The following is an 11,947-nucleotide window of genomic DNA, read 5'->3' on the forward strand; positions in this document are numbered from 1 at the left end:
CTTCGAGGTAATAGTTCACTGCACTAAGTTGACTTATGTTTCTGCAGGTTTTTCGTTTCAAAGTTTCGTTTTGTCAATTTTTAACTGGTCGCGAATTTAAAACGGAGATCGACAAACTGACCTGAACGGCTTCAAACCGAAGCTCCCAGTTCTGCTGTTTTAATAGCGGTCCGCGCTAAGTGTCATGTATGATGTTACAAAAATTCAGCTTTCATTCATGTGAGTGTTACTGTCCGCTTGATTCGATTATAGCTAGGGCTTAGATTGGTGGCCCTGATTTCAAATAGTCCTGCTTCGCCTGGAAAAATAAAAGATTGACGAGAAAAAAAAGGAAAAGTTATGATTGATGAAGAGAGGGAGAAAAAGAATAAACAAAGGCGTTGTTTATGTCTTGAAAAAGCAATAATATAGTTCTGACAGAATTAAGAAATTGATTGAAAAAAGTGCTACGCTAACCTAAACCATAAAACCACTGAAACCAAACCAAGCGCAGCACAAAAGTGAATGTTCTTGTTTAGTCTCACAGACGTTTTCTTTTTAAATCAGTGGAGTGTTGAGGAATATAGTAAAAAAAATCATCAATAAAGTAGAAATGAGAGGCATCGAAAGACGGCGTAAATGTTGGTCAATAACTGCGCATAGAGATAATGATGACAGCTGTGATCTGTTCAGCCCCGAATTGACTAGGCGAGCGGCTGGCCGAATTCGCTTAACACGTCTGATTGTTCTGTTGTTTTTCATATTATTATTATAGCGGGAAAAAATTATAATAATTGGAAAGTTGGAGGCAACTAAGCTGGACTCAAACCCCGGTCGGAGGAAAGAAATGTTCGTTCTTTCGTTAAAAAACCTAGCTTTGTTGATAACTGCGCCACTTTCCTCTTCTTCAAAACTTTAGAAATTTGATGCAGTTTATTGGATGGAGGAAACGCCTCAAGAAAATAATTGTAAAGTTGCTGGAGCTGGACTGGAACTGTAGTTGTATTTACTTTAGTAAACCATCTTTGTGCTCTTCGCAACTCTGCCATTCGACAGCTGCTTTTTGTTATCCGACTGCCAGTATTTCATTTGCACTATCTGTCACTCTGTTTTCCTGTTTGTTGTTGTACTTTGTTTTTCTTCCTGTTTCCTTAGTTTTTCTTTTTGTGCTCTAAATTTTTGCTTTTCTTCTGTCATTGCGCCCACTTCTTTTTTTTGAAAGACGATGATCTTTGATATTGAGTTTCCGGGATTAAACTGGGATTGATCCTCCTTTTGACCACTATTCTGAGCAGTCATCTTAGCCATTGGTCTATTGTGTATGCGGCTAGAAGATTTGGTAATTTCGATGATCAAGAGTGCTTTTGCAAGAGTTGAGCGGGCACTGTCGTTTCTTATATATCAGCTCTGATACATACAGTATGCTGTATTTGATTGCCTTTTGAATACACCCGTTGGCCAGTTTAATCTGCATTGCCCAGACTGACTACATGTTTGCCTCTTCGTGGAGTTTTTGAGTCTGGTACCATCTTGGTTTTCGAAGGCCAATTCGTAAGGCTTGGTTTTGAACGTTTTGTATTTTGTTGATAAGGGCATGCGATCGATCCAGCCAGCAAGCATTTGAGTACAGAAATAGTGGTCTGATCCAAGATTTTTAAAACAAAATTAGGCATTATTCGTTAATGTTTAGGTTACTAAGTTTCCAGAGTTGAAATAGCCTGCTGTTCGCTCTTCGTATTTAATCTTTGCAATGTTCATTCCACTTGAGGTGTGTGAGTAAGAATGATACCCAAGGATTTCATCGATTTTGTCTTCTGAATGGATATTCCTTTTATGTTGAGCTCTAGAGAAGATTCTTTCTTTAAGGGGTGTTTAAAGATCAGGTAATGAGTTTTATTTGGGTTAATTTTGATCTTCAATGAGTCGCACCAAGTAATTAGACTATTCAGTGATTTTTGGAGACGTTTCTGGCATAATTTGGGGGATTGTGAGCTATAGTAGAGGGCAAAGTTGTCAGCGAACTGTGAGATCTGGCTTTTAATTGCGGCAAACCGTTGACGTAAATCAAAAAGAGAATTGGAGCAATTACCTTTCATTGAGGTACTCCATCTGTCGGGCTGAAACTATCATTGACAGTGGAATTTATCTTCCCGAACAGGTTCCTTGGCGATAAGAACAAATTTAACCACCTTATAACAGAATTTTTAAGCCCTATCGAGTTTAATTTGTGCACGAGTCCTAGGTGCCATACAGCATCGAACGCTTTTTTGACATCCAAGCATACAAAACCAACCATTTCGGACAACTGAAAGGCTTCAATGACGTGCTGAGTGGGATTAAGGAGGTTGTCTGTGGTGCAGCGGTGTTTCTGAGTCATTGTAAGCACTCTGAGTCTCGCTGAATATATTTGGGCTTTCACATTATTCCATAACGATATTTTTCACAATAGTTTCACATATTTTGGCTATGCAATTTGTAAGACTAATGGGTCGGTAGCTTTGAGCCTTCGATCGGTTTTTGTCTTGTTGTGGTATCATTTTTATCTGGTATTCTTTCCAGTTAACTGGAACATACGAGATGTTTATTGAGCTAGATATGAGTAGACAGGCAAGGGTTTTAAATTCTTAGAAAAGTCTTCAAGGAGTTTGTAGCAATTTTTTTCCGGCCCAGGGCATGTTTTTCTCGTCTCTTTAAAGATTTCATCATTTTTTTTTTGTTTTATCCACAATGCCAATTTGTTCAGCATGTTCACTTGTATTTAGTATTGCTTCTATTTCATTTTCAATATTGTCGCAGAGCTCAGAATTTTTTGATGATTCCCTTTCACGATTTTTCATTGAGTCCCTTAGCAGCGGTTTGAACATTTCTATTTTCTCTTTGTCGATGACCGCCACGCTACCCTTGTAGAATAGTTTTGTGTATTCTGCTGTCTTTTGTTTGGGCTCGTTTTTATTAGTTATTTCTTTCATTGCTTTCCAGAAGCCTTTGCTATTACATGCACTTTGCAAGACCTTTGCTCTTTTTTGTCTTCTGATTGCATCATTGATTGTTTAATTTCTTTCTGTAGGTAAATTATCTCCGTTCTTAAAGAGGTGTAGTGATCGCCAACTGTTATTTTGAGCTCAAAATTCTCCATTTTCTTCGCCTTTTTCTCCTCAAATTTATCAGTTTTTGCGTCTCAACACTGTAGGTGATATCTTTCTTGTTAATGCAGGAATTTTCCAAAGATTGTTGTACTAATTCAATTAAAATGGTGCTAAACTGATTTAATTCATTCGTTTTTGGATACTTCACAGGCCAGAGATTTGATCGTCTGTGCAATTTTCTAGCATTTTCTCTGAAATTTCTGTAGTTGATTTTTTATTTTATATGAAAAAATTCACCTTTTCGTAGGTTCATTATCGTAATGGTAACTTTGTGATTGCTGTCTAAATCTTTTGATACTTGTTAATCGTTAAAATGCGCAAAAAATGAATTATCGCAAATGTGGAGATCTAACATATTTTTGCAATTTCCGTCAAACAACTGATAGGTGTGATAACCGTTGTTCAGCAGTTTAAAAGTGCCCTCATCAACAATTTTTAGGAATTTTTCTCCATTTTCAGAATCATATGAGCAGTTTAGTTCATGGTGGGGACCATTGAAGTCGCCACATACGAAGACATTTTTCAACTTTCCTGAAAGTATTTTATCGGTCGACAGCGGCTTTCCAGGGGAACTGTAAGCAGTTATTATCCAAAAATCGTCGAAAGAGGGCAACTTAAGGCAAATTTTAAGCTTTTCTAGTGTTCTTTCCTTGCTATCAGTTTCTTTTTCTACTGGTTCTATTCGCTTGATAACAATGCTGTTCTTTACTAAGATAGCAGAGCCATGATGACCGTTGTTACTGGTTTCCGTTTCAACGATATAATTGTTGAGGGGGGTTGTTTTTTCCTGCTTTTAATTTCATTCAAACAAATAACATCTATTTCTGCTTCTGTTGAAAACAAATTCAGATCACTTATTTTGTTGTTTAGTCCGCGACAGTTCTACTGCAAAATCTTGAGCTTATCCAATTTGCAAAAAATTTTGGCTGTTTGCTAAATTGTTTGTTTGAATTGAAATAACAGGAGCTGTATTTGCGCATTTTATGCTGTCATGTACTCTCTGGCCATCAATTTTTTCATTGAAGATATGTTAGGCGCTGTTAGAGACAATACTTATTATGTCACGGTAGGACATAAGGTTAAGAACTGTTCGTATTTTGCCAAAAACTTCAGCTACTAGAACAACATTTTTTTCAGTTGATTGCGTTAGATCAGTCATTGCTTGAGAATTCAGTTTGTTAGGTACGGCTTAGAGCTTATCCTCATTTGTTTTTTTGAGGCCTCTGTTGACTTATGCTGATATGCTGGACAGCCTCAATAGACTTTCGCATGAGCACCGCCGCAGTTTGATCATTTGGCATTTTCCTTAGGAATGGTGCATTCTTTAACACTTTGATCTTGCGAGCAGCGAAGACATCGAATTGCATTACTGCAATCCCTTGCTGAGTGGCCAAATTTTCGGCATTTGAAACATTGCATATTATGTGATGGTTCTCGGTTTGCTTCACATCGGTATAGCTGCCAGCCCATTTTAACGCCAATTTTTTGAGCTGCATTGACCTGATTGTTTGATTCCGTAATCACGCGTATTAATTTTGTTGGTTGGCCCGTTGCTCTACTTGTTATTCGTGAAACTTTGGTGACGTTAATTGCGTTGTTATTTAAAATTTCTTCTTTTACCTCATCTTCAGTAATGCTCCAATGAACAATTACAATGACGAAACTTGATTTAGTTTTAGGCTTAGGATGTGTATTCTTGGCATTCACTTTGGCATTGGGAAAGGCCTGGTTTAGGTTTAGTGACAGCATCAAGCATTCTCTTGAAGTGAGGTCCTCTGTCTGAATAAAGAAGTCGGTATTGTTCTTCAGTTCTTTCATTTGCTCAATCTTGACGGCTGGAAATTTCGACCTGATTGCTCTTGCAAACTGAATTTGTGATGGTCTTGGATCAATTGAAACAATTAGATGTCTTACGTTGTTGATTGGAGTTGGAACTTTTCTGAAACGTTTTCGTTTATTCCTTACTTCAGTAAAATCGCTTTCATCTTCAGTTGATTCTTCTGCTGCCATTCGAGCCTCAAATAAAAGTCTGTCAATTTGGCTTATGTTGAGATTCAGCCTCAATGAGGCTCTGAGTTAAAGGAGAGAGCAACTTAAAAGAGCTTTTGACAAAGATAAAGCTAAGAAAGAAGGGGATTTGAACAAACTTTCAAAGAACAAAAATTAAAAGAAGAAGGTAATTGAAAAATTCGGGATTTTAAATTTTAAGCAAATTTAGTGAAAAACTCTCTTTTTATAAAAGACTTACTCCCAATATTTTGCTTTGCTTTAGAGAATTTCACGCCCAGAATTACAGACCGGTGCTGAAGTTGCAGAACAAAATCAAATTTTAATTACTGGTTGGTTGGCACCCCTTCTGCCAATATTTTCATCCAGCAACTTTTTTTAAAACGCAACAACTGCTTCATCACAACTACTTCATCGCAACCATCACCCTAAGATACTTCAAATGAATACATTATAAAAACGTTGTATAAACTTTGTGACTAAAACTGGCGATAGGTCTGGACATGAAAGCACGAAAATCTGCACATACGCACTTTTGAACGCACCATAGAGGTTTTTGAACGCATGATAGTCTGGAGTTGAACGCAAAAATCTTGAGAACGTGAGCGCTCGAATTTTGGTTTGGAACGCACGAAAGTCTGTTCATATGTGATCTTGAAAGTCTGGACATAGGGACTTTTGAACGAACGAAAAACGCACAAATTTTTTTGAACGCACAAAAGTCTGGACATAGGTACGTTCGGTCTGGGGTGGTCTGTACGGTCTGGTTGATTCAGCGAAGAGATTACCAATTTTTAGAGAAAAATTGATCAATAATTAGTAGTGTATTTTGTCGTTCTACAGAGACAAACACTTCATAATCCTGATAGCGGGGTACGAGTTCGCAGCCATAGTGGTCATTCCAATTTTGGTGATGGGAGTGTTGTATGTGAAGGTGTGTCAAGTGTACAAACAGTATGAATTGATGATGCTCTCTGCCTCTGCAGGTGCATTCGACATCCCAAAGCCAAGTGCCAATCAAAAGAAGTGGGTACAGTTTCATTATTATAGATTATAGTTATAGATTATAGATTATAGATTACAAATGGATTATAAACAGCTATTAAGATAATTATAAGAGATGATAACAATAGATTATAAATATTCTATGTGTGTGTGTGTGTGTGTGTGTGTGTGTGTGTGTGTGTAAGTGTGTGTGTGTGTGTGTGTGTGTTTGTGTGCGTGTGTGTATTTGTATGTGTGTGTGTGTGTGTCGTTGTGTGTGTGTGTGTGTGTGTGTGTGTGTGTGTGTGTGTGTGTTTGTGTCTTTGTGTGTGTGTGCGTGCGTGTGTGTATTTGCATGTGTGTCTGTCGTTGTGTGTGTGTGTGTGTGTGTGTGTGTGTGCGTGCGTGCGTGCGTGTGTGTGTGTGTGTGTGTGTGTGTGTGTGCGTGTATGTATTTGTGTGTGTGTGTGTGTGTGTGTGTGTGTGTGTGTGTGTGTGTGTTTATGTGTGTGTTTGTGTGTTTGGGGAGATAAGCAATTCACAACCCCAAAAATGAGCGGGTCCAATCTTGCAAGAAGTTTCTAGGAATCTTGCAAGAAGGAGTGTTGCTAGATTAGTTCACAGTATAAATCTTCAAGAAAGTGCATACTTAACTCATACACACATTCTTCAACACATATTCAAAACCATAATTCTTGTTTTTGTCCAGATTATGCTCAGAGGTAGTACCTGACCACTTGTCCAGAACCTAAGGTGTTTTGATTGGAAGGGGTTTTGGTTCAAGCACCTCAGCCTCGACTTGCCAGATTCTTGTAAATTTCTTAACCCATTTTTAGTTAACAAGGTTACAGCGTTAAATCGAAATTTCCTTTTTTAAATAATTGTTCTACCAGAAGAACTCCAACGGTTATCTTTTGAGAATCTTTCAAGATCTTGCAAAATAACCGTCCAATTATGACCGGTATTTTGCAGGTCAAAGCTAGTGTTTCGAACGATGTTGGCATCTGTGATCATCTATGGAGTCAGTTGGACTCCCAAGGAATTGATGAGGTTATTGTGCTTCCTCAAAATCATCAGACAGACCCCAGATACTGTCCGGGTTTTCGTACTCTTCCAGGCATTCACTACACTACACTCGTTAGTACTCTTCACATTTCTAGAGAGTTTTGTTAACCTGGATATTAGTCTCTTAAAATATTTTCTTAATCATTGATTTCACTCCCGGGTCGAGGTGTCAACGATACCAATAGAAGAGAGTGCCTTAAGGTTTGTTAAATGTAAGACTGCTTTGGACTGGCCATACTGGCTTGCTCGAGCAACAAAACTTGAATAAAAAACATGAAATTCAGCAAAATTTGATCAACAAGTGGAGCAACAAGCTGATCAACAAAACTTGAAATTCTATGGAAAAGTACTCAATTGTCAAATCAGACGCTTAATATTACATCCAATTTTGAGCTATTTGCAGCATACCCAGACTTGAGTCTCAGAGCATTTCAGAGCTGAATCAGCATATTTCAAGCGTAAAAAATTTATTCAGTTCTGATACATTGCATCTCCAGAGTAGTTTAGGTTTCTTTATGTGTAGTTTTTTTTCATTAGAATTATTTTGAGGTCATAGAGTTCGCCCAGGCTAACTTTATCCTGTATAGTCTGAAAACAATTCATAACCAAAAATTTAGTCTGAGCAGAATAATGTCATACTTTTGTAGCTTGTAACTGGTAATAACTTTGGTCTTATAAACACTATTTATACCTAAATTAGTTTGTAGGCAATTACCACAAAGCCCATTTAGCTTAGTGGTTACAACTTGCCATGCAAATTAAATGTTACAAGTACCCCCGTGTATGTTCGCATCGGAAATAAAGCACAACTTGCTGGTGGGAGTTAAGCTGAACATCTTGTTTTTCATTAAGTAACTTTTACTCAAAAATCAAGACTGGCCAATGTAAATTGTGACCTGAGAAGAGTACTGGCCATTCCAAGAATAGAAAGTCTCTATACTGATTCAGCGCCGATTCAGCTCTGCCACCAACTTCCGGGTAGGTAAAAACTAGATTTGAAATCAGCCCGTGAACTTTTGCTTTCTAAAAACACTTTTTGAAGTTAATCCAACAATCAATATATTGTGAATCCAAGATCTGTTGTGCTATGAAAGCAAAGAAAAAAATGTTTGTTCGAGCTAAATGCAACTGACCATCATAGACTATTTTAATAAGTGTTAAGAAATATTTTTTTAGGATCTGTTAGGGTTAATTTTACTTGCTCCGGTTAATTTTAGTTATTTTCAAGTACTCCCATTTTCGCAAAAAGCGGTTTGTTGAATAGAATTTAGAGTTTAAATAAGCAACTTATTGACCAATCAGAGAAGAGAAAAAATTCAGAGAAGAGAAGAAACAATCCGAATGATCAGCTGTTGAGCGTGATTCGCTGTGACTACTGGCTTTCTGCTTTTTGATTTCATTCCACGGCGCATGGGAGGCACTGCCGTGAACAGCCGTCCGCTATCGAGCTTCAAATAATATTAGCTTCTCTGAACTGTAGGACAATTGTATTTGTTTCTAAGTGTAGCGAAGTTAGAGATGGAGTTTCTTTACTCCGTGCCAAAGAGATTGTTTCAGTTATGTTAGATTACTGTTTTGCGATGTATTGTTCTATCAACAGATTGAAACCAAGTTTCTAGGAAACCGAATGAAACCATTAATAACGAGTACTGAATGCTTTAGTCCAATGTGCTTAATTTTAAAGCGTAGATGATTGTAGGGATCAATATATTCGATCCGTTATTTGAAAGTATTCTTAGACTCTTGATTAGTTAGACATTTTTTGCGACAGCTTTTTTAGAGCTTAGTGGTGCATAATTGAGGGACACACCTGAGTTATGTACGTTTGTAAATTAAATAACGTTATTGCCAGAATTGATCATTTGTTGAAATTGAGTCTAGGAAAAAACTCCACCTAATTTTAGATAAGAAATAAACCCCGAAGAAAATATACTCCAACGGAAATAAATCCTCACGGATGTAAAACCCCAGTTTAAATCTGAACTTTTGTTGTGATAACTTTTTCGGTTGTAATAATTTAATATCAATTATGACGGGCCGCTAATGTGTGGCCATGGTTTGCGAGGCATTGCCAAACGCGCTAAATACGCAGCTCTTTAATGGTCCACTGCGGGTGTGTTTCCACGGGGGTTTATTTCCGTAGGGGGTTTATTTCCTATGTAAAATTAGGTGGGCTTTTTTTCCGCGATTTTTTCAAAGAAACCGTTTGCCAATTAAATTTGGGTTCCGTTTTTAGATTGTGCAACCCCGTTTTGTATGCCTGCACATACAGTCAATTCAGATACCAGTTCTGCAAACAGGTCAACATGGTCAAAGCCATCACTCTCTCAATTCTCAAATGTGATTGGTTCAAAATGAAACAGCTTTGTGGTCTAAACAGTTCAAAAACGATCGCAAAATTAATACCAATTGAAAACAAAACACATCGAAATGGATCCTCCAATACTAATACTGATTTCGGTTATGGCAGCACCAACAATTTTTTGTCAGACAGTTTTATCGCGTCTAACAGGACCTGGTCTTCAACAAAGAGCTGAGTTAAACTTCGATGACGTCACAAAGTTGTATCTGTTTCCTTTTTATCTCGCTCTCCCCGTGATTGAAATTTGGATCAATTCTGTTTCCGAGCCCCCTCTTTCCTCAGCTTTGTGGTGGGCGACACGGTGCTATAATTCAGCGGATAAATTTGAACCGTGGGGGGGGGGGGGGTCGTAAAAGGAAATATGAGGGAGTGGGGGGAGGGGGCATTATATCTGGCCATGTTTTATGAGGGGAGAGGGTTAGGCGGTTAGAGGAAACAGTTCCGAAACTGATCAAACTGACACCGTTTTTGAGACATATCCCCTATTTTTATGGACTAAGAAAACCAGTAGAAAATGTGCCTTTTTGCAAATTACTTTTCCTTCAATATATAGAATTGCTGCCCATAAATGTAAACATAAACAAAAATTTACAATTTTATTTTCTCTGTTTTTGCATAATCTTTTCATGCTGATAGTTGAAGATTAATTTTCCGCGTATCACTCGCTATATAGAGCCCCATTATATTTCTATTTACGGTAATGGGGTTACATCACATGAACTTAAAACTATCCTTTCTTTTTTTACAATTCAAAGAATTCGAATTGTATTGGGGCACTGTCTTTTTTTTACGACTCGAAGAGGAGTATTGGAGAAGTCCTTTTTTTAATCAATTTTATTGGAGTGAATTTTGAAGCGGGAAATAGAACACGTGAAAAAAATTGGAGTGATTTTGTCGCTGAACAAAAGTGAAGAGCGGAGCGAAAAGAGAGTGGTTTTTGTTCATATCGCTTTTTTCTAGTGAACGAGAAATTGAGGTGTGAAAAAAAAATTCTGTAAGCGAGCGAAATGTTTTGTTCACGTGCGGCATTTTAAAGCAGTTTTTTTTAAATTTTTTTTGGTTAATGGGTTTGGTTGTGATTTTGTTTCAATTTTAGGCTGGTTTTGGTAGTGGTTTGAAGGTTTCCGGAAAATCGTACGAAATATAGGCTAATTCGTAGATTTTTCATGTATTCATTCATTATTTTTTTGTTGAGAACTATGACAAAAACTGGCGAAAATCGGGAATATTTTTCTCAATTTATCGTAGTTTTTCGTTTTTTTTCCTGTTTTTTAGACAAGTTTCTTAGCCTTTTATGACTTGCCGATTAATTTGCGACCATCTGGATACCCCATTGGCTGGAAGGAAATTTTCTTTGGATTTTTATGCTTTAGTAATATTAAAAAAATTATTAACTTTTTTCCAGTTTTTTAGTACAAGTTGTTTTTTCGTAATTTGGCCTCAAAAATTTTCAAAAATTTCATAAGTGGTTTTAGTCCGTAATAGTTGCCCTGATGAAGTAATTTTGGCAGAGATAATTATTTTGAGGATATCAATTTACAACAAAATTCGATCAGATTTTTTATCATATTTTAACAGATTTGATTTTTGTTTTCTTTTTTGTTTTATTGTTTTGATTCAAGATAATCGTAATTTAGTGGAGGTCTGTCTGATGAGTAGTTGGATGGCGTTTAGACGGATTTCCATTTCGAGTCGTTTCCGGAATTTTTCCGGCTATGTTCTTTTTTTTAAGATCTGTTCACACATTTTGATGATTTTTGAAGTCAAATTGGAGAAGTGATTTTGATCACGCCGAAACAGGAAGTGGAGCGAAAAAGCGAGTGGTTTTGCGGCGTGAAATTTCGCTCTAAATTTAAAGTAGAGTGAGAAAACGGTGTTTGAACAAAAAATTCGCTTTCTCGCTGGAGGTTTTTTGTTCACATGCGGCAATTTCACTTTGATTGTTACTGTTTTTTTTTTGCAATTGCTTGGATCGAATTTTTTCTAAATGGTTTTCCCAATCCATTCATAGTCCGTTCTTGGTCTAGTTTTCTGTTTGGTCAATGAAAATTCTTTGAATTGTACGCCAGGACTTGTCCTGCTATGTTTTTTTTATTTCTTTGGAACAAAGTATCAACTAAGGGATGTTCTTATTAAAATACAAAGAGGTGTTCTTATTTGGTTCCACCTACCCATAAAACATGAAAATCTGATCGACCGATTAACAACCGAATCACCTCATAACCAATTTCCCATTTTATACTTGCAATAAATCGATTTAATCTTTCTCAGGCATTCGCGTTTTATGACTTAAACGCTATCTCGTGATTGCTTTTTATCAAAAAGCGGTTCAGTTTATAACAACGCAACCTCTAGGTTATAAAACACAGCTCGCATAAATTAGATAAAAGATAACATAGACAAT

The 11,947-nt window shown here is 37.0% G+C and overlaps 1 protein-coding gene across 1 annotated transcript; it reads left to right on the top strand.

Annotated features, from left to right (window-relative positions):
• Positions 1-592: 592 nt before the first annotated feature.
• Positions 593-9,806, top strand: LOC142353681 (uncharacterized). Its single transcript, XM_075406029.1, has 4 exons — positions 593-687; positions 5,976-6,158; positions 7,089-7,253; positions 9,418-9,806. Exons 1-4 carry the CDS (start codon positions 593-595, stop codon positions 9,716-9,718), a joined length of 744 nt encoding a protein of 247 aa, XP_075262144.1. The 3' UTR covers positions 9,719-9,806.
• Positions 9,807-11,947: the final 2,141 nt, after the last annotated feature.

This window comes from Convolutriloba macropyga, chromosome 1, assembly GCF_964194025.1.
Source record: "Convolutriloba macropyga chromosome 1, txConMacr16.3, whole genome shotgun sequence".
Taxonomy (NCBI): Eukaryota; Metazoa; Xenacoelomorpha; order Acoela; family Convolutidae; genus Convolutriloba; species Convolutriloba macropyga.

Coding starts and splice junctions, on each gene's coding strand:
- LOC142353681 (XM_075406029.1), top strand. CDS start 593: ATGAGAGGCATCGAAAGACGGCGTAAATGTTGGTCAATAACTGCGCAT. Junction 688..5,975: donor TTCAGCCCCGAATTGACTAG/GCGAGCGGCTGG, acceptor GTCGTTCTACAG/AGACAAACACTTCATAATCC. Junction 7,254..9,417: donor GCATTCACTACACTACACTC/GTTAGTACTCTT, acceptor TTCCGTTTTTAG/ATTGTGCAACCCCGTTTTGT.